The 23,060-nt window shown below is 45.7% G+C and overlaps 1 protein-coding gene across 6 annotated transcripts in view; it reads left to right on the top strand.

Moving 5' to 3' along the window:
- LOC118228237 (A-kinase anchor protein 13-like) overlaps positions 1-23,060 on the top strand; it is a 102,325-nt gene that overhangs the window by 17,337 nt on the left and 61,928 nt on the right. For all 6 annotated transcript variants that reach the window (XM_035419593.1, XM_035419592.1, XM_035419590.1 and 3 more), the window contains exons 2-4: positions 5,057-5,100; positions 14,601-14,754; positions 19,872-20,171. In XM_035419593.1, coding sequence (XP_035275484.1) covers positions 5,068-5,100; positions 14,601-14,754; positions 19,872-20,171 — 487 coding nt within the window. In that variant the 5' untranslated portion in view covers positions 5,057-5,067. The remainder of the gene's footprint in view (positions 1-5,056; positions 5,101-14,600; positions 14,755-19,871; positions 20,172-23,060) is intronic.

Genomic DNA, 23,060 nt, shown 5'->3' with positions numbered 1-23,060 from the left:
CTAGGCCCAAGGATTATATCCATCCATTGCTATCCAGTTGATATCCATATCTATTGTTTGTGTGTGTTGTGCTAATGTGCCTGTATTTGTGTGCATTTGTGTTGTCTGTGCTTCATTGTGTGTGTGTGTGTGTGTGTGTGTGTGTGTGTGTATCTGCGATCGTTTGTGTGTTCCACTGTTGCAGGCGAATTCAAAGAGAGGTTCTGGGCACGCTCAGTAGGTCAGAGTGCGAGGCCAGCCCGTCCCCCACGCTCAGCTATGCAAATGCAGGGGAAGCAGAGGGACAGAGAGGGCTTAGGGCAAGAGGATGAGATCAGCGGGTATAATTAGAGCCAGCTGATTATCCTTTTACCTCATCCTTCCTAATTCCAACAGTACCCTATTTATTGAGGAAAGAACAGGAAAATTGTCCTGGGAACGGAGAGCGCGACCCCCTCCATCCAGCTCCGCGCTTCGGACTTTTTAATGGCGTGTGGCGCGGCGCAGTTTAACGTACATATTTCACCGCCGCTTCCTGTGTCTCGGCCGTGTTAATGGCGTGCTTTGTGGGGGTTGTGTGCTCCGGAGTCGCCCGGTGGCGCGGCCCGTGTGGAGTTTCGGCTGTGTGAGAGATCGGACGCCTCCCCACGTCCGTGAGGGTCTTTCCGCATGGGTATCGGAAAGACCCTTCGAATCACAAGGTTCCAGATCTGACTTGCTTGGACCCGTCTCCCCTTTGGCAGAAGGGGCTGTCCACACCATTGAGTCATCTTGTCTGATGTATTGTAGTAACTGACCAGGGGCTTTTTCAACTGGCTGGTGATTTAGTCTCTTTCTCACAGGTGGCAGCTGGCTCATTGGAGATGCCCGTTGTGCCTTCACAGGGCTCCATGCTAACATTTTTTCCAAGGAGCACATGCGTTCCTAAATTAAAAAAATTAGGAACCTACTGATGTGTCCCAATTAGCAGAGGTGCTCCTAAATTATTTTTCCAGTTGGCACACATTTCAGGAGAAAAAGCTCCTAAACTGGGAGCACTATAGAGCCCTGCTTCATGTAAAGTCAGCACTTGGTATAAAGTCTGGCCCTGGTATAATCCTTGTCAGGTCCTTGTCTCTCAGGCCCTGCTGTGGCCCTGTGGTCTTGGTCAGGTCTCACTTAATCTGGTCTTGGTCTGGTCTCGCTTAATCTGGTCTTGGTCTAGCCTGGCTTAATTTGATCTCGGTGTGGTCTCGCTCAGCTTCCTACTTGCTATCTGCAGTTTGTCATCTTAAAGTCAAGTGTGTCTGGGAGTTTTATTGCACAATGAAAAATAGTTTGTTCTGTTGTGAGGATTGGCCTTATAAGGATTGCAGGATCTCCTGAAATTCTTCAGTGCTGAGGATCTATTATTGTATTATGTGATTCAAAAAGTTTAAATATTGTAACTGTATTGTTGTTTGGTCCTCATTGTAATCGCTGCCAATGTCAGCGACAGCTTCTCAAGCACCGGGAAGGCAAGACGAGAAGGTCGCCATGACAATGCGAGGATAGCATTCTTTGTGTTGTGTTTTATATCTGTTGTGTGAGTGTTGATTAGGAGCAGTGCAGTATTGGCTTCTGTGAGAGCAGGATAAAGGAGTGAGGTAATGCCTTGCTGCTGGTGCTGAAGACTTGCCCATTCCATTTGTAACGCTGTGGGACCAGCCCCTCGTCGCCCTGCGGAGCTCTAAGCTGAGCCAGGGGCGGGTGACGTGCCCGGTGGCACGCTACGAAATTCTGCAGGGCGAAGTGCTCTTTGCATGCCCGCTCCATATTCACACGCACACGCCACTCTGGAGCCCGTCTGCCAGATTCTCTGGTTCTCACACGAACAGGCCATCGCTGCACTACGGACGTGTGTGAGCGAAGAGGCTATATCTGGACACATTAAAGCAGATGGGGACCTATCATTGTTTTCTGAAAACTAAAAAGTATTTTTTGGTATTTTACTAATATATGTAAAACCCAGGTTGGGATTCATATAGCCAAACATTTATAAAATAAATGGCTTGCACCACAAATAAAACGTCATGAATGGGACCTGTACTTTGTATGTGCTTGATATGGCCTGTACCATCCATTAAATGCTTTCTCTAGGGTGCATTTTGCAATACTTTTCATGCAAATAAAAAAAACATAACTTTCATGTTATTCAAAAATTATATTATTTCTACATTTTAAATGGTAAATGTGTGATACGCTACTGAGTGCTGGTTATATTTTGTGCACAGCAGTTGTAAGCGGCCCTAAAGTTGGGGTCACGTTGTGCTGTAAGGTGAGTGTGCAGCCGAAGGGAAACTCTGCACCAGATCTCATCCTTCTGTGCAGATGTGTACAAAGCACTCTAACAGGATGCAGCTGGGGAAGAACTGCTGCTGCCAGCGGTGTGTGTGCACGTGTGTGTGCGTGTGTGTGCGTGTGTGTGCGCGTGTGTGCACGCTTGTGCGTGTATGAGCACGTTTGTGCATGTGTATGCGCATGCGTGTGTGTGCTTATGTTATAAGTGGGTTATTCATCTCTGGGCCTTCGCATTATAAAGGGACTTGTAATGACTGGAGTGTGCTTATCACATGAGGGTCACTGCCAAAGTTGTTTACATCTCTGTCCTCTCTTTAAGGAGGCTTTGATAAACTGGGGACAAACCATGTTTCTGTCTTGCCAATGAGTCCTACACCAGTAATATGAAAGGCCTCAGTGACTGGTGCGGAATGGATGCACAGTTCCTTTGCAGTTTACACAAACACAGGCAACCAAACACCCCTTGGCCAGAATATCTTAAACACACCGTACTTAATTAAACCTGTTTCAAATAGGCTATATCCAATGTGAGATATGCTCTTCAAAAATATGGATTATTAATTTTCACCGTTTTCACATAGTTTCATGTTTTATTCTTTACAAAGAGGAAATTGTTCTAGTTTGTAATCATAGATTGTATTTCTTTTTCTACTTTGAGGTTGTTTATGGAGGTCAGAGCACACTGGATATCTTGCCTGAAGCCACTGGTTGTCTGCAGCATTCAGCTTGAGGGAAATGTGATCATATTAGCAAGGCCTTGTCCGGAAATATATATTTCTGTAGGAAATATCAGCTTATTTGTATGTAGATTGCCTTTATGAGACCTTGTGCACGTCTGGTACGTCTAAGGAAAAACAAAAGAAGTGGGTTTAAGTTCCCTGAGAAGGCGCCCTGGTACCCTGAAGCCCAGGATGGCCTTTAAGGCAGCTAGCTGAGCTTCAGCTGTGAGGCAGGGGAACCGAAAGCGCTTGTTCTTATGGTCCTGGTTTGCATAACTGCTGGAATTGCACACAGACTTTAGTTTGCGTCAGTTATCGATCTGTGTCTGGTTCAGGCGCTGTTGTTTTATTATGACATTGTTCATTGAACCGGGCACCTTTGTGAATTCTGTCACCCACAAGTTGATCCATAGGCAGTTATAGCTGTAGACCCTTATTTTCGATGTATATGTATGTGTGTATATAGCCTATATATATATATATATATATATATTATTCCTGCCCCAGATGGCGTTGTCCCAAAGGTGATGGAATGTCTTGGCTCTTTATCCCCTTATGTTAAACCCACCCTCCGTAATCTAGGCGTTTCTATGGGCCAGGCATTGAGTTTTGACCAGCATGTAAATTGCTCGGTTCGCTCCTGCTTCTACCAGCTGAGAACCATTGCCACACTCAGGCCCATTGTCTCCACAGCTGAGTTGGAGATTATTATAGATGCATTAATTTCCTCACGTCTTGATTACTGCAATTCCCTTTTCATCTGTCTTAGCAAGACATCCCTTCACCGCCTACAACTGGTCCAAAATTCTGCTTCTAATCTCCTGACCAGGTCCCCCAAAAGGTCTCACGTAACGCCAATCCTGAAATCTTGACACTGGCTTCCCATCGAAAACAGAATCCATTTCAAGATTCTTGTAATCGTTTTCGGAGCCTTGCATGGTCAGGCACCTGTCTACTTTAAAGAGCTACTGCAGCCATATAAGTCCAGTAAGAATCTGAGGTCCTCTGATCAGGGTTTGTTAGTTCTTCCTCGCTCCAGGCTCAAAACATAAGGAGACTTGCTTTTGAGGTTATAGCTCCTAAACTCTGGAACTCTCTCCCATTGGACTTAAGAATTGTGGACACGGTGGACTCCTTTAAAAAGCAGCTTAGGACCCTTTTTTTTTTTAGACTTGCTTTTGTTTAATTTGTTTAAAAAAAATGTTTTATCTTTTTTTATCTTGTTGTTGCCTTGTGATTTTTGCTGCCTTTTGTTGTTGATTTTATTGTAAAGCACTTTGTGACATCTGCTCTTGAAAGGTGCTATATAAATAAATGTATTTATTTATTTCTATTTTATAACGTGTTTTCGGTCTCATCTATGTCAAGCTCTCGAGCCTTGTTTCGCGCCTTTGTTTCACAAGCTGCACTCCACTGTTTAAAAACTGAATAAAGACGTTCATGGGGCAAGAAGAGGTGGATCCACACATTGACAGTGTCACCCATAGGCTATGCCCTGGTGCATGTGTGTTGCCATTTGGATGCCCTATTGTGATTATTTTTTTAATGAATTATTGAAAGCAAGTGTAGGCCTTTAGGGCAGTGCTGACCCTAATGCTCACTAAAAACCAAGCCTGAAAAATCATTGTATTTGCGCACAAACAAAATCAGTTGAAACAGGCCTCCCCATTGATGTTCATTTCCGTCTCCAAGAGCATTATTCACAATGTACGCTGGAATGATAAATGTTGTACCTTTTGAAATTGAGACTAAGTCTGTGTAAATGGCTGCTCGCAGTGTTATTCTTTTGCTGGAACGAGAAGACAAAACCACAACCTCCTCCCCCAGCTAATGACCAAAAGAGGTCTTAATGACTGCTATTAGACTGTTGCTTAAATGTCTTTTGTGAACTTTGCACAAGCAGGCTCTGGTTAGATAGTTCAGGGAGTTTGCTATCGAAACTCGAGCTCTGATGACAATGAGAGTTGTGCTTATTTTAGTGACTTTGTTTCTCTGAGTCTAACATTGCTATCTCTCCCCTTTCTCTTTTTTCTTTTCAGTGTCCAGTGTCATGAAACTTAATCCACAGCAAGCTCCATTATATGTAAGTACATATGTAAATATATACTTAGACTTTTAATGTTTTTCTCATCCAGTTTTTCTACGTACAAGGTTTCCAGGGTCAATTTTGTAAGTACTTCCTGGATCCAGTATTTGTTTGTTGGTGCTCACTGAATAAATTTTGATGGTCCAAAATCCATTGATGAAAGAAACACATTTGTCTTCATTGATATGTAATTAATTGTATTTATTCACTCCAGTGCTGGATAAAAACTTAACTGGATACGTATTGCCATTTGTCAGTTTTCAGTTTAAACTGGTTGTGCAGCTGCATATTTTTTTTTGGTGGAATTTTAATTAATTTTACAGGGCCGCAGTGCACCCAAGTGTGGAAAACGGTGTCCACAACGGGACATAGTACTGTAATTATATTAGGTGTGAAAACAGCTTGGCTTTATGTAAAACGTACAACATCTGAAAGTAGAGCTGGGTTTGAGCGTGCTGTCGCTAGTTAACTACACAGCAGAAATGCTATTCTTTGTGCTCGTGTTGCCGAGACACCCTCACCATAGCACCCTCCTGTTTCCCAGAGAGCACCTCTCCCCGTGCAGCTACCGTTGGCTACGTTTTTGCCTGGATGGGTTGGAAGCATTTTAGGCGTAGATTTCCCTGGGCTGTTTCGGGTGCAAATCTAGCAAATGTTGGCCATCCCCAGGTAACGGGAGTTAGTTGACCTGGAAAATTGGTCCAGTCAAGTGGAAGTAGTCGTGTTTATCCATGTGAAATGCTGCAGTCAGAAAGTCTTGTTCAGTGCTTTGGCCTCCCCTGGTAGAATAGTTCACATAGTCAAAAATCAAGGTGTAAACTTTTCCATTAAAACTTATTGAGCTGTGTGCCAGCTTTAAGTGCAATTAACATTGGCTACCATTCTTTTGGCAGAGTTTATCGCAAAACAGGAGTACCAAGATTATCAGTGTTACTGTCTGTCATACTCTAAAAAAACATTTTAATAATTCTCTTTCACATATTGACAAACCGGCATGCTATACTGTAGATACAGTAGGTAAAGGTGGAACTAGATAAGGATTCCTCAGCATGCACAGCCCTTGGGTAGTAGGTGAGACTCCATCAGTTCTAAGCAATCATATTGACTCACGTTGATGGATTGTTCTTCAAAAGAGAGAGTTAATTGAGAGTGAAGATGACAAATGCGGGTGATGCACCGGATGAGTTTTGGAATGTGTGTGTCTTTGGATGTGTCACCGTTAAATGGAAACCGGATTGCCCTGTCTGTGAGCAACCTGTGTTTGTGGTCGTGGAAGTCGGGTGTGTATTACTCTCTGTGCTTAAGACAGAAGGCCTGTGAGTCACAGCAATGGCTGCCCTCTGGGGACACTCTTCAGTGTACTGCTCGGTTTGCTTCCCAGAAGCCCAAGAGTACCTTTCATCCATGACACAGCACTCACACTGACTTACAGACTTACACAGCCTTTGACGCTACATGAAATAAGCACGCATCCACTCACTTCTTAATTTGTGTTGTAAATTTGAAAATTGACCGTTTGGCCTGTAGCTACTTCCCTGTTACATACACATCTTGGACTGTCTGTAAGGGAACTGTTAATGAATTAATTTAATGTCCTAAAATGAAAAATTCCATCAGGGAGGAGGGACAAGGAAAAAAAGGGGGTGGGGGGGGACCCCCAAGTAAATTAAGTTTATTTAATTAGAGAAAGAAATGTGATTATCTGTGGTGCGTTCAGCACACAAGCTCAGTATTTTTAGCAGTAGGGGTTGGTGTAGGAGTGACTGGATTAGATGAGCTCAGTTCTCAGCCACATGTTATGGGAGCTGATGAAGAGACGGGAGTGGAGGGTGGGGTTTTGTCGGGGGGGGGGGGGGGGGGGTCACGGCGGCTCCGGCGTCGCGCTTCCATTGGACGGGGGAGCTGTCAGCGGCCAGCGCTGGAGCGGAAAGCAGGCCGGGGTGGGGAGAGGGAGATGTGTGGGCGGTGTCTTGTTTCAGGGATCCCCGCCGGGATCGACTGCTGCTGCGAGTGCACAGAAGCTTGCTTTTCCCAGCATGCGCGCAACTGAGCATGCTCACAGAGGACGGGGGAAGCCTGGCCTCCTCCAGACGAAGAATAACTCCTGCGTTTCGGGGGCCAGCTGGTGCAAACCCCCCCAGCTGTGCCTCTGATGTGGTGTCAAGGCACCTATTTTCATGATGACAGCGCAGTCAACCAGGGAAATGCAAACAAACCCAATAATTCACAAGGCTTGAGCAGTGTGGCACAACTTTTACAGCTAGTCTTTTGTCAACATGCAATAAAATAGGCTTTCTTTCAACAAGCATACAGGATTAGCCCAGGGAAGGTGTCTAATTGTAAAAATTACATGCAAAATCGCTTTAAAATGTCAGAACTTTCTTATGACTGGACTGTAATCATGTGCAGTCTGTAGCCCTAACCGACTCATTTCCTGTGTATCGTGCATGCAGCGTTCTTTTCCTAAAGCATGTGTAACCCATAAGAGGAAGACATCGTGCAATGCTGCTGTGGCGTAACCTGAAAGAACCCTGGTGCATGCTGGGTTTCCCGTTTGCCACATGTTTTTCTCTGCTCAACCTTTCTGCCGTTTCTATGACGATGCTTCTTGCACAATGTTTCTCCTCTGCTCACTTCAGTGTCTCACGATAATAAATAAACTAAAAATAAATCAAAATTAAAATTTATAGATTAAAAAAATGTTTTTTTTTTCTGGCAGTAAATGGCAAAATGTGTTTTAAATTAAATCTGCTTTGTGTGAATGAAAATCTGGTTGTGAGAGTCACTTTCTCAGCTGCAGTACCAGGGTCATGTTAATCCGCTGATGCTCGTTCTCTGTCTGGCAATCTCGGAAAGCTCAAAGGGACAAAGGGTGCGCCTTGTCCACACCCAGTGTTCTCTGCTTCGCCTCATGATGGGGGTGAATGGCCTGCTGGCCACCATGCCCGGCTGTGCTGCCCCCCCACCAAACCACCTCCCACCCCCACCCCCTGCCACGATACATGAACCTCCCGTGACCTTCAGGCTCTCGGGTCTGTGACAGAGGAGCACGGGCGTGGCTCTCTGCTAGCTCGCGGCCCTCTGCTAGCTCGCGGCCCTGCGGCTCTTCTGGGATTACGGAGTCTCCGTTCGGCCTCGCTTCCGGCCAGCCTTTTCCCTTTGTGCCGATGTCACGGGCGGTCCTCTGGGTTTTAATTTTCTGCACTTCTTCAGTTACCGTACCCTCCCTCCACGCCCTGGTGGCTTTCCGCACGAAGCGAAACCGGCCCGCCCTTTTCCTGCTGAGAGGCCGTCTCTGAGGGCTGTAAACCGGCAGGTGTGAGCTCCCCACACAAGCCTTTATTTCAGTGGCGTCTGACACCTGCTGGCCCTGTGTTCACACACGCAGTTAGCGGAGCAGGCTTCAGAAGCACAATATGGCCTGCTTGCTGTCTTTCCCTTCTGAGGTTCTGTCCTGCTTGCAGTCTTTCCCTTCTGAGGTTCTGTCCTGCTTGCAGTCTTTCCCTTCTGAGGTTCTGTCCTGCTTGCAGTCTTTCCCTTCTGAGGTTCTGTCCTGCTTGCAGTCTTTCCCTTCTGAGGTTCTGTCCTGCTTGTAGTCTTTCTTTTCAGCGGTTCTGTCCTGCGTGTAGTCTTTCCCTTCTGAGGTTCTGTCCTGCTTGCAGTCTTTCCCTTCTGAGGTTCTGTCCTGCTTGTAGTCTTTCTTTTCAGCGGTTCTGTCCTGCGTGTAGTCTTTCCCTTCTGAGGTTCTGTCCTGCTTGTAGTCTTTCTTTTCAGTGGTTCTGTCCTGCTTGTAGTCTTTCCCTTCTGAGGTTCTGTCCTGCTTGTAGTCTTTCTTTTCAGTGGTTCTGTCCTGCTTGTAGTCTTTCCCTTCTGAGGTTCTGTCCTGCTTGTAGTCTTTCCCTTCTGAGGTTCTGTCCTGCGTGTAGTCTTTCCCTTCAGAGGTTCTGTCCTGCTTGCAGTCTTTCTATTTAGCGGTTCTGCCCTGCTTGCAGTCTTTCCCTTCAGCGGTTCTGTCCTGCATGTAGTCTTTCCCTTCTGAGGTTCTATCCTGCTTGTAGTCATTCTTTTCAGTGGTTCTGTACTGCTTGTAGTCTTTCCCTTCAGAGGTTCTGTCCTGCTTGCAGTCTTTCCCTTCTGAGGTTCTGTCCTGCTTGTAGTCTTTCTTTTCAGCGGTTCTGTCCTGCGTGTAGTCTTTCCCTTCTGAGGTTCTGTCCTGCTTGTAGTCTTTCTTTTCAGTGGTTCTGTCCTGCTTGTAGTCTTTCCCTTCTGAGGTTCTGTCCTGCTTGTAGTCTTTCTTTTCAGTGGTTCTGTCCTGCTTGTAGTCTTTCCCTTCTGTGGTTCTGTCCTGCTTGTAGTCTTTCCCTTCTGAGGTTCTGTCCTGCTTGTAGTCTTTCCCTTCTGAGGTTCTGTCCTGCTTGCAGTCTTTCCCTTCAGCGGTTCTGTCCTGCGTGTAGTCTTTCCCTTCTGAGGTTCTATCCTGCTTGTAGTCATTCTTTTCAGTGGTTCTGTACTGCTTGTAGTCTTTCCCTTCAGAGGTTCTGTCCTGCTTGCAGTCTTTCCCTTCTGAGGTTCTGTCCTGCTTGTAGTCTTTCTTTTCAGTGGTTCTGTACTGCTTGTAGTCTTTCTTTTTAGCGGTTCTGTCCTGCTTGCAGTCTTTCCCTTCAGCGGTTCTGTCCTGCTTTCCCTCCTCTAGTCTGAGCATGTGCTCTGTGAGGCTTTGGAGGAAACATGTGTTCTCCCCACAGTCCCCTAAAGTTTACATACCCCGGGAATTTTCTTTGTAAGCGGCGCGTGGGGGACTGAGTTTGACCTTGTAGTTTGCCCTTGAAGGGAAGCACAGCCGAGCCCTTGAGCACACGCAGCTGTCCCCACTGTCAGAGGCTTTGTGCCACCACACACACACGCACGCAAGCACACACACACAGACACACACACACACACACACACACAGGTGCGTGCACACAGAGACACACACACATACTCACACAGAAACACACACACTGAATGCAACAACGAGCGCTGATATACATACAATTGGCCTTTCCATATTGGTGAGAAAAAGGGAAAAAGTCTTAAATACGTACTTTCCAAGATACATTTCTAAGTTTTGTTTCCTGGCTTGTGTCTACCCAAAAAATAATTTAAGTGAGTGTTCACAAATGCCCACCAAACTTTGGGATGTCTCCATGTATTGGGTATGTGGTTGGATAGCTTTTAGGAGGTTGTTTGCATGCACAATACACCGCTAGACAACGTTTACAATTTCCATAGTCGGTATACTACACATCTCAGGTTTGCATACATGCAAAATGCTACACGTTAGCATAATTTTCCCACTTTTAGGAGTCTCTCTGAACTCATGGCTCCCTGTTATACAGGGAGTCTATTATAGAGACCTGCGGGGGCGGGTGGTGGGGGGGCGTACACTTGGGAGCGATCTCTTCCTTGGGCGGGGTGCTTGGTTATTTACAGAGAATGAACCTGAAGCAGCCCTTAGATTCCCGGCAACCATGAGCACTTCGGGAGCACAAGCCAGGCCGGTCCCAGGGGTACGGCAAAACCGCGCTGGCTGCCACCGCACCACCGCACCGAAACAGGCCGGGTCATTCTGGAGCTGCGCAGTTCATTCTGACCAGACACTCAGTCTCCAGGCAAAGCCTAATAATTAGGCCGCATGCATACCGCGAGGCGCTTGGCGCTGTTGTTGTCAAACCTGCTGATTAAATCCGGTTTTATATCTGCGAGCCTGCGATACCTCCTCTCCTGAGTCACTGTGTGTATTGAACCCTCCCTCCTCTGTCATGCCATGTTTGTCCGGGCACCTGTCGTGGCCTTTAAGCCCTGCGCTCTCAGACCGCCTCGTGGAACATTCCGGAATGTGTCTGTGAGCCCTCGGACCGCAGAAAGTGCCATGGGGCGTTCGTGTATCTGAATCGCTGCTATTTGAATATTATCTTTCCCATATCAAGCGCTCTGAGGTTTCGTCGGTTTAGACAAATTGGAGAAGGCCTGCTTTGTGGCGCTTGCATTCAGCGGCGCACGGCGCGTTCCCTCACGGTTTCTGCCGGTAGAAAGGAAGGCGGAGTCATTTGCTGACATCGGACTGAGTCATCCAGTTTGCTGCGTGATGCGATAACAGATTTTCTGCCTGTCTATGAATGTGCTATTGTGTGAGCTCCTCAGGAGATTTCTCAAGTAGAAGTTCCTCTAAGCTTCTTTTTAAAGCCAATTGTATTATTTGGACCTGTGGCCTCACAATACACTGTTTTTCAACCTGCTCTTCAGCTGAGGCATGTGCCTCAGCACCAGGCAACCACAGAAAAGGTGTGAGTTAAGAAAGTTCAGACCTCCCAGAGCCCCCCCCCCCCCCATCAATCAAAGCACAGGAGAGGAGGATAATTACCTGACAGGTCAGCTCCAATATTTGCGTGGCCTCGGGGCATATCCTCTAGGAAACGGCTCGTTTGGACTGCTGCGATAAGTCTGCCCATCGGTCACCGTAAATAAGGGCTTTCCGACAGCGCGCTCGCTGTGCGGGTCCTGCTGCGGACAGAGGGATGCTGGGTATGAGGGAACATTACAGGCATTTAGGAGACGCTCTTATCCAGAGCGACTTGCACAATTTATTTATTTATTTATTTATTTATTTATTTATTTATTTATTTATTTATTTATTTATTTATTTATTTATTTATTTATTTATTTATTTATTTATTTATTTATTTATTTATTTATTTATTTATTTATTTATTTATTTATTTATTTATTTATTTATTTATTTATTTATTATTTTACATGGCATTTACATTGTATCCATTTATACAGCTGGATATATACTGAAGCAATGCAGGTTAAGTCCCTTGCTTACGGGTACAACGGCAGTGTCCTACCCAGGAATTTAATCTATGTTAATCTACAACCGCCCCCCCCCCCACCCGCTCTTCAGGGCCCTGCGTTTACGGCGAGCAGCAGTTACCGTCAGTTAGGCCTCTCCTCTTGAAAGCTGCTGACTGATATTTCGTTGAGTGAGGATGCGCCTATTGCAGTCCTGCCAAAAAACACATGTTGTGCTCCAGTTGGCAGCAAACCAAGGCCCTTTTAGGGATTCTTAATGGGTGTTCAGGGTGGTAATTAGAATGTCATTTTAAGGTTGCCCCACCCTTTTTTTTTTTTTTTTTTTTTTTACTGGGTGGAAGGAAAGCAGACTCTTACAGACCTGGCACCCCCACACCCAGGTTCCTTGGTGACATGTGACAGGGGAGGCCGTTGCACAAAGGTGTGGAAAAGAACAATGCAGGCAGCCCAGCCCAGCCCTCAGATAACCTATAAATAAAAGCAGGCAGCACAGGAAGCATAGCTGTCTGCATATCTTATCTGTTTCCTCTCAGGCTCTTCTATGAGGGTGGCTGGTATGGAGGGTCCAGTCATGGGTAGCATTGCGTCATGAAGCCTTTATGCTCTTTGTTCAAAGGGAAAAGGGTATTTCTGCATTTACAAAGTGTATATAGATATTTTTTTAAAAACCCACTGTGTGTGTCTGTGTGTTGTGTGTTGTGTGTGTGTGTGTGTGTGGAAATGATGAATATGATCACTTGATATGATTAAATGGTAAATGGTAAATGGACTGCATTTATATAGCGCTTTTATCCAAAGCACTTTACAATTGATGTCTCTCATTCGCCAGAGCAGTTAGGGGTTAGGGGTTAGGTGTCTTGCGCAAGGACACTTCGACATGCCCAGGGCGGGGTTTGAACCGGCAACCCTCCGACTGCCAGACAATCGGTCTTACCTCCTGAGCTATGATTACAAATGTCTTCACCTTAAAGCTGACAGTCGGCACTAATCTCATATTCATTGTTTAATTTCAAATCCGATGAGTTGAATGTACACACTGCAAACACACACACACACTGCCTCTCCCTCACACATACACAGGAAAGCCTGGTATTTATAACAAATATTTTCTCATTTCTACTGCTTAAGATGAATTTCCTGTTAGTTGTACCGAGACCAGAAGGATGACGATAATTGTTCTCCTGTTTTGGTTGGACTGCGATGACATTGTGATCTTCTGGACAGGGAGGCTGTGGCTAAAGCACAAAACTGGTCATGTTTTTATATAGCGCTGTTCACTGCTCTGCTCTCCAAGGTTCAATTTTGTCCGTTTTTATACCTTTGCATATGGGTCTACTGCCAACCACACCTTGGGTCTCTCAATTAATCATTCACAACCGTTATTGTTAGCCAGCCCTTTTAAGGGTTTGTTCAGAACTCCTCCTCAGAGGGGGCAGCGATTATTCTCACCCATCGGAGTGTGGCGTTTGGTGAATAGAAATGGAGAAAGCAGTTTCTCTTCAAAATGCAGTTTACTGTTCCAGCGCTCGCCTTTGTCACCTGGATTTGATTAGCCTCCCCCTTTCTCCTCCAATCAGCATCGGCGATGCTGTCAACACCGTTACCGTGTAAGGACACCGGGATGTGTGTCACACTGACTACATTAGAATGTAGATTGTGGTCGTACGCGTGGCTGTGAATGGCATGAGGTAAAAATTGATACTTTGGGTTGGTGTTGCAAACTTGAGGGTGGTTTCAGTGGGGGAATGCGGGCAGTCTGGAGTGGCCTTTGTCAGACAGTGAGGCTATCATGCGGCCAGCCTCGCTGAAAGGCTGAAAAGGTCTCTGAGATTACGCAGTAGAGGAGGGGAGGTAAAAATGGACTCCAGACTCCCCCGTGTGTTTTTTTGTGATTAAATGGGGCCTTCCGTATGGGTAGAAAATGACAATACTTTAATACTGTTGTCATGAAGAAGTTTCCTGCTTCACAAATAGGCTATACAATGCAGAAAGATCATGGTATTGTAGCATGTGGGAACCCATGCACACACGTACACACGATAATAATAAATCATAATATGCACTCCTACGTGCTAAATCTTCAGTGTATTGTAAATTCTGTGCTGTGATTTCCTGTGGAGGGGAGGCCAAAGGGCATGTTTATTTTGATTAGATTTCAGTGCACAGCTGACTTTGGTGAACAATAAACCCTCATGGGTTTGTGTAGCACACAGGTGTATGGATCCTTAGCTACAATCTTTGTGTCTTCATACCGGGAGGCCTGCTTGGATTGCTTCTGTGTCTAGGGGAGAAGTTTGTATGCAGAACATGTGTGGTAAAACCTGGCATACTGAGGGAGTGAGAGCAGTTCATGTGGATTATATTTTCAGTATTTTCCTCCAACTCTGTCCTCTCTCCGTATTTCTTTTCTAAATTTGTCTTTTTATAACTCTGACATTGTCTCCATTGTCACCTCTTTATTTTTTACATTCTATTATCTAATCTCCATTACTACCACTGTCTGCTGTCTGTCTGTCTATATACCCTGTCTGTGTACTTATACCTATATCTGTCAACCCCCCCCCCCCCCCCCCCCCCCCCCAGTCTATCTCGAGCTCTATCCTTTGTAACTGGCTCTAACCCTAACTCCATTCTTGTTGCAGGGCGAGTGTCTCCTTACAGTGCAGCTGTGCGATGAAGACCGCTTTGAGGATGAGGAGGATGTAGAGTTCTACCTGCTGTTCTCCGGCACCACACAGAGGCACCTCACCAGCACCCTGAGGATCAGCCATGTCACCCTGCAAGCCATCTGCCCTGGTAAGCCCCTCCCCTGGCCCTGCCCATGACCCCGCCCCCAGGCCTGCCCCCTGGCCTGCCCCCACCCCTCATTCCCCAGCCCCACGCTCAACCAGGGGAGATAGCAGATTCTCCGCCTGCCTGCAGCATTAGTAGTGGCTCCATGCTGCACACCTGTTAATTTGGGCCTGGTCAGCACCCCAGTATTTATTCCTGAAGCAGATCAGCTGTTTGAGATGAGCAGGGTGTTTAAGAAGCGCCAAGGTGCACGGAGCTGAAAAAAGACAGGCGGAACACACTAGCGCTCCCAACTGGTCGTGTTCTTACATTACATAAGTGTTATTGACAGGCCGAAAAGCAGAAGTGATAAGGGCTAAGAGAAGTAAACATGGATTTACCCTCTGCATACAGTACAGCCAGACTGAGGGAGCCAGGGACTTGTCTGAGTTTGACATTATCCCAAAACAAACATCGTCCTTCGCTAAAACCACGACCTGTGTATCCCGGTGCCTTTAGAAAATTAAATGTATGAAAATCAAGGGTGATATTTTGTATCTGTTCCCATTTGTGGCCTGTAGATGGAGTGTGAGTCTCCTTGTTGACCTGTTTGACATTAGATGTCTACATAAGGTACCTCTCCTGAATATGACCTGCTGGCATTACTACACCTGGGAGAGGCCAGGCCTGAACGGTAAATGTTTAACGCACAGCCTAACGCGGAGGGGGCGTTTTTGCTAAGTAAGCCCTGTGTATTTGCTCAGCCACGGGAGAAAAGGGATTGTGCTCCACTGAGTCTGCGTGCTATCAGCGTCCCGGAGGGTGCAACAGTCCTCCTGGTCACCTTGTGATAACGGCACCGGCTCCAGCACAGTCAGTTTGAGCCCTCAGGAGAACCCTGCTCCTGCTTCCTTTTCAATGCAAGGATTTCTGAGAAGGCTCTTATCTCAATCATGCAAAAAAATTCTAAAGGAAAGTGTGCGGTTAGACGTGTCACATAGGCTATTTATAACTCGGCCTTGTTGAGGACCGTCGACTTTGTGTGACCTTTCACAAACACTGCTTTCCGTTCAAGCACATTTTATTTTAAGATGTTATCATGCAGTACATAAAAAGTTTAAGATGAAATACTGATATTTTTTCCAGAGAACATCCTTACTTGGATTTATGTTATGTTTATGTTATTAGGACTCCATCTTTTCTCTGTGTCTCCTTGATTGGTTTTGCTTGCCGTTAGTTTTCAGTAATCATATACCCAGTCCTGACGAGCTTTAGCAATGGTCATTGTTTAGGCTGCTCATCTTCAATCAGAGGAGGAGATGCCTTATCACTGAGTTCTTTAGAGTTTAATTCATCACTGCCTCACATGATCTTATATCTGCTTTTAGTCAAACTGTAAAATCAAATAAAGCTTCCCGGAATCTAAAGTTAATCACAAATAATTGATCCAAGTACCATGTTAATCATGAATTATTTTTGTTTGGAAATATCTTTAAAGGGGGATTGAGTGCCATAAATAATATAATGGCCATTGTCCATCATTCTTCATTTCTGGAGTGCTCAAGGCTTCATGTGTGTTTATATTGTTGCCTCAAGATAAAGGGATAAAAAGGCGGAACTCACCTTGAAGGAATTGTTATGTAATGAAAGGATCAGGTGGATTGATCACCGTGGTTCTATTTGTTTGGGTCAGTTGTGCATCCAGAACTTAGGTGTATTTTCCTTTGGGGAGTAAAAGGGTTGAGTAGGAGTGAGAGAATGAGGCACATATGCATACCTGCGTAAAGCTTACCTCAGTCCTTTTCAGACAGTATCACCTATTGACACTAGGGGCAGTGCCAAGACTTTCCAGGACCCTGTTGGTGGGGTGGAGTTGAAGTTAGCAGCTGGTGCGCGGTGTGGCAAGAGTCTTTCCCGTCATTCCTCTCGCTAACTCTACCTTTTCGGCTGCATCTAAGATCCTGCCGCCCTCAGGCTGTAGAGCAGACTTTCAGTTCTTCCTGGTCTCCTCGTGGCTTTCATCAGAGCCAACATGGCAGTTTCAGTTTGGCGAATTTGACTTTCCGTTGTGTTGAGCCAGAAGAGAAACAGCCACTCTACAAAATATGTTTTTTTTTTTTCCCCCCTGCAAACCATACTTTTGGCTCAGTGCCAGGCAGTTAAGCTGGAAAAATGCCTTTGAGGTAGTTTAAAAATCTGCATTGAGCTGAGATGCACGCCGCTGTAGATTATGCGTGCTAACGCTACACACATCACTATTGGGATCTTTGGCCCAGCTCTGTAATCATTCATCAGAGGGAACACTTAAAGGCTTTTCACCAGTGCATTAACAGCAGCGAATGAGTGTGGCGAAAGGGTTCTGGGAGGCACTGTTATCCATTTCAAGGACACCTCTGTCTCTTTTGTTGAGTCGCTCTGCTAAGGAGGTCCCGGCTTTTGTTTTATTGAAGCTTTGGGTTGCTAAGACGCCTCTGTCAACAGTTATTAAGCATCGCCCATTTTTACGCAGGGGGCTATTAACGGAGAGATACATTTCAAACAACTGTCTGAAGCCCTGTTGAAAAATCTTGTGTGTGGCAAATCCATTTGGAGTACAATTGTTCGCGTTACGGATGGATCGGTTCTACAAGAGCTGTGAAACATAGCGCACATGCTACTGCACACAGGGACACATGCATACACACACACACGCACACGCCACATGTACACAAACAGTACACACACACATACACAGACACGTCACATGCACACAAACAGTACACACACGCACACATGTCACATGCACACACAGACATACACAAGCACACTCGCATGCATGCACACACCCGTACACACAGGCATGCACACAAAAACACTCATACACAGGCTTGAATAACTGAATTGAAAAATGCACATTTAAAATAAAACTTGTTGACAAATTTTGATTGACTCCAAGCCTATTTAACTGAATTGAAACCTGAATTTTGAAATCGGACAAAGTTAGCTCAAGGACACAAGGCACAAGGACATATTTTACGATGGCTTCTCTTCGAATGTGTCTGTCATGTCGGCATTTTTATTTTTTGCAACTGGCTTTTGAGCAGCAGAGTCAGTGACGGTCCCTGTCTAAACCTGTGGAAGGAGGTGGGTGAACACTTTTTTGGGCTTTTCAGTGTTCAGCCGGAAAGAGCCCCCCTAGCCTCCAGGGACCACAGCTGACGGTCCTGGCTTGGGGGGGGGGGGGGGCGCCTCATTCGGGTTAACCGCCCTGTGAAAATAGCCCCGGCCGTCACTTTTACAGGGGCTGCGTTTCGTAACCGCGAGCCTGAGGACGGAGGCTAGCCACCCAGAGCTCGGCGTGTAGCAGATAATGGCTCGTGTGGCGTGGACAGTGCATCGCTCAGGCAGTGGTGCCCCGCAACGACGTCACTTTTTCCACATTTTCATCGTCGCTGCGGTGGAAAGCGGAGAAGACGTTGCATAACCTTTTAAAAGCAAATAAATAAATAAATGCAGAGCCCTTTATTACGTATCCGTATAGCGCAAAGAATCAGGTTCTGGGGTAATGTAAACAATGGATAGATTACAGTATTAACTGGACTGATTTTATTTATGCTGTTTTAAATGATGAGGTGTTGTGTACCCAACCGTTTTTTATATGTAGCCTTTATATAGTTGAGGACACTGAAGACATTCTTGCAGTGTATTTAGACGTTGCTTAAGTGGTGGTAAGCTTGTAAGTCTGACTGTGTATTTACATGCTGTCCCGTCAGTCTTGTACCACGGGTAATGGGAGATCTCGTAAATATATGTGCCTCATGTGGCCAGTGCTATTGAGTCCAGACATTCCTGAGGGAGAGAACCACATTCTATATTCAGCAACAAGGCAGCACATTTCAGAAATGCCTCTTGGGTTTGATAAAGATAATCCCTTTTGTGCACGACCTGCAAGGCCTTCCTCTCTGTATACAGTTAGTCTGTGCTATAACAGTTGGGTAAATTACTGTCACCAATGTGAAGTACTCTATTCTCTTTAGTTTATCTAGCTCACTATCTCACAAGTCCAAGAAACAAAGCCTGCAGTACCAGGTCATGTGACATGGTAAATGCTGACGTGACACTTCAGTGTTTTTTTTCTTTTGGTGTTGTCCCGCTCACGGATAAAGAATGTTTAATGTTTGGGAGGCGTGTATCTTAGCGACTGCAGAAGCACAGTAAATCTTGGTCTGTAACGGAGCGGGGCAGCTGACCCAGCTCAGTGGTTTTGGGAGCCTTGTCAGGTTTCTCCGGTCTGTGGCGATTCTCACAGTCCTGTTGCCCGGCCGTCAGCTGGAGAGCTGTGAAGGACTGAGAAAAGCTCTCTGTTTATCTGTAACACCGGGCCCTGTACCCAGAGCCTCCGTGCTGAAAATATCAATGATTACCACTCCGTCCTTGATAGCTGTAAGATCTGTTTGCTCTCTTACGGGGCGTGCGAGGCACCTGGAGTGAAATCAATCAGTAGAAATGGCTGTTTGTTGTGTCTGTGGGGTCAGAGGGGGTCACGGCAAGCTGAGCCCACCCACAGTGCATTTCACCTGTCACTGCTACTGCACGCTGGACCCTTGTTTCTACTGGCTTGTCTTAGACAAAGGAGTGGCTTTATAATCTGAACCAATATGGCAGCTTGTATTTCAACCAGTGGAGTCTTCTCTACATTGCTATTCTGTAAGATTCCCATCAGTAGCAGGGGTTTCTGGTGCTAGTTCAGAGGTTATGAATATTCATGAAGAGGCGTACCCAAAGAAAAACATCCACTGCGGTTATTACCATCAGTCATAGCCCTTTGTAAATATTCATTAGATACAGTAAGTAGAACATTAAATGGCATGAATACAGAGCTGACCTTATGGTTAGCTGATATAATCTGTGGTTGGTGTGCTTTGCATGCGTTTTTAGCTCGGAGAAATCCCTTTAGGTATCGCTGACTGGCAGTTCAGATGAGTCGGCAGAAATTTGCCTACAGTGGTAGCAGTAATCCGCTGTGCACGGCGGACACTGTATTGTTGGGATTGAAGGTTATGCAGACTGTGAGTAATATTAGCTGCCTGCGGTCTGGGGAGCGGTTTCTAACCCCACGTCCCTGTTTGTGTCTCTCCCCCCCCACCCCCCCTCTCCGCCAGCCCACGACTGCTGCGAGTCGGTGCGGGTCACCCTGTGCCTGGCCAAGCCGGGACGGCCCGTGGACGCGGTGGCGGAGGAGGGGCTCCAGTTCGTGCAGGACCTGGCCTTCGACATGGCCCAGTTCCTGGTGAGCACAGCCGGGCAGGACGACGGCCTGGAGGGCGCCATGCTGCTGGACGAGTGTCAGATCCCCGTGCGGGAGTGCGAGCGCCTGGACGAGAGCCTGGCGCTGGCGCTGCGCCACCTCACCCTGCCCCAGGGCTGGAGCGTGCTGGGCACCAACCTGGGCAAGGACACAGGTGAGTGGGTCCCCACCGCCTTAGCAACATTAGCGTGACATGCATGCCAGAAAAAAGGCATGCATGTACTGTACATTGAAATGGGTTGAGTGCAGCATTGCTACAGAAAAGGATCATTAACCCTCTTATGTGCAGGTGTACTGTTGTCATAGTGAACTTATTCAACTGACCTGATGTCAGTTGATATATCTAGCCTTTAATGAAGTGTTACAGATATCCGTTTCAATGCCTCAAACCTTCTGCGTTCCCAATAATGTGTTCCACCAATCAGAGCCCTAAATTCTTCATGCTAACAAGGTATGCATATGTATGAGAGGGACAACTCTGTGAATTTACGTGCACTAAAAATAGGTTGTGCAGCTTGTTTTGACAGCTTGCAGTTCGACAGCTTGCAGTGATTACTGTGTGCTTTGAGGCTGTATGATATAAACTGTGCTGCTATCATAATGACATTTTTGTTCAACGCTGGCATGTTTATTGGCAGCCATTTATCGCTGACTGTAGAACATGCCCATGTCACATTTCACGGTAACATTAATATCTGATCTGGTTATACCTACGCGAGGTGCTTTCGACTGGGGGGAACACATTTCCTTCTTTCTCTGAAATGTATTTGGCAAAAGCCCCGTTCTTCTGCAAGTCTTTGGAGTTTTCCCACCAGGTGGTTCGCTAATGATACTGTAACTCCGCCCACCGACCACAGTGGGCTTTGACCACTCCTGGCTCAAGGAAAGGGGTTTTTTTTTTTTTTCTCTCTCCAGTAAACTGCAAATCAGAAATCACAGTGGGCTTCAGTTTCTTTTCTTTCTTTTTTTTGAGCCTGACATCTGCAACTCATTTCAATCTTGGAGGAGCAATTTGGTTAATTGGCAAAAAAAGAAATCCCTTTCCTAAAAAAAGCAGAAGGTTGCAGAGTATTAGTGAGAGGATTAGAGTGATTGGTCGCCACCAGCAGAGGAGGGCGGGGCTCCGGCAGGAAGCTCGTGGAGCTGCAGATCCCTAGAAAAGCGACCCAGACCCACAGCTATTGTTCTTGGCTCCAGTTTACACTGTTTTTTTTTTCCCTCTGTCTCAGTTTTTCCTCAGTATTTTTTTTTCTTCTTCTATTAGGTCGCCATTACAAATGTGGAACGCAATGTCAGATATCCTAAAACAAACATTCCCACCCAATTAAAAACTTTCTCTCTGGCAACAAGTGTTTATAAGGCATATTATGTAGGACTTGGGACTTTTTTTTTCAATTTTGAGTCAAATATTTTTTGTTTAAAGGGGCTGCTCAGAACTGACTGATACCGGATTTCAAGTCTGAGTATGTAGCCTTAAACCTAGAAACAAAATGTGCTCTCTGTTTCTCCTATTTTTGGACAAAGAGCAAGAAATCCTTGGAACATATAAATGACGTATTTGAGTCTTATAAATATCTTTGCTGTTATTCACTCCATATTGAGTCTTTTCATAGGCTTTATGATGTTGTATCATGAATCTACTCCCATGGATACAGTTGGAGTGTCAATTTACATAAGATCAACTAGGAGGAGAAACCAAAATTTCTGCCCTGAAAAATGGAATGATTGAAATATGATTTTTAGATACACTTAACATAAGGGACTGTGTCTGGAATGTAGTATTTTTCAAACACCATTTCTCAACAATCAGGAGTAATGTATTCTGTAGGGAATGTCCTACAATGATGCCCGTTTGAAATGCTGCAGCTGGCACCATGCCTGCCGGTCCCATGTAAAGATGCCAGCTTGCCTTTCACATGCCTTTTTCCATAACCTAGGGCTGACCCTATAAATGTTCCAGCCTTTGGAAGGTCGTTTCCCCCTGGGGCCACCCCTAGATCATTGTAGACATTTCCTGGGTTGACAGATAAACCTTGCTGATGGACGGTGGAAGAATGGACGTGCCTCATATTCTGTGTTTTATCACTGAACCGCTGAAGTGACGTAAAGATGTGTACTGCAATTCTGCAGCTCATGTCCTGAGGCACGTTTACATCTTTCTTATATTGTAATATTAGATTTATGAATTTTGTATTAAAAATTACCCAGCTATGTTTTGGTTCAATGCTTCCCTGCCTTGCCAACAGACTTGGCCAGGCTAGGGTGCACCTTGGGTAGGTGGGATTGGGCCTGGCAGACCTCCTAGGCTGGAGGGGTGGTTTGAAGCAGGGGAGCTGTGAACAGACAGAACTGAACCTCCACTCTGAGAGGAACTGTTCATCTGGCTGCAGCTGTATAATCAGTGTATGTCCTGGCAGAGTTCAGCCGGAACCCAACACATGCCACGGAAAATAAACGGAGAAAATCGCCAACAAAGTCTCACAGTAGACATGTGGGCCTCCCCTGAGCTCTTGTTCCAACAGGAACTCTTAATGTTTTTGAGAATGGTGATGGAAAATGTAAAAAGCATACAAAAAAGTTTGGTTATTGCATTTTTTAAAAATCTGGAATATGTTAGATCGGCTAAACAGCATTACTAAATATGGAACAATCACTGTCTCTTGGCAACAGTGGTAAATAATCAAATTGTTTTAGAATTGTAATCTGCATACTTATTTTGTCATGTGAATGTGGCACGTTTGGTTGGTGCATAAGGGGTTAAAAAGCTTTCTCAGGAATGATAATTACAATCAGTTAAAGCTAGCTAAAGAGCCTTATTCAAGCGGTATCCGATAAACACTCACAGATAACGACCACAGTACAACTAAACTAGGCCTTTGGGAATGCTTCTTGGGCAGTGTTAAATTCTTTTGTGCTTTAGTGTACTGCACTAGTGATGATGAGTGCTCACTGCCTTTTCCTGTACTAAAGTCTGAATGATGTGTTTAGAAGTAGTACCGGCACCATTTTAAGTTTGTGTGATTAGTTTCCTCTATTGAAACTA

Source organism: Anguilla anguilla, chromosome 5 (genome assembly GCF_013347855.1).
Source record: "Anguilla anguilla isolate fAngAng1 chromosome 5, fAngAng1.pri, whole genome shotgun sequence".
Classification (NCBI taxonomy): domain Eukaryota; kingdom Metazoa; phylum Chordata; class Actinopteri; order Anguilliformes; family Anguillidae; genus Anguilla; species Anguilla anguilla.
Note: the sequence above shows the minus strand (reverse complement) of the source record. Positions and strands in the feature narration are given on the sequence as shown.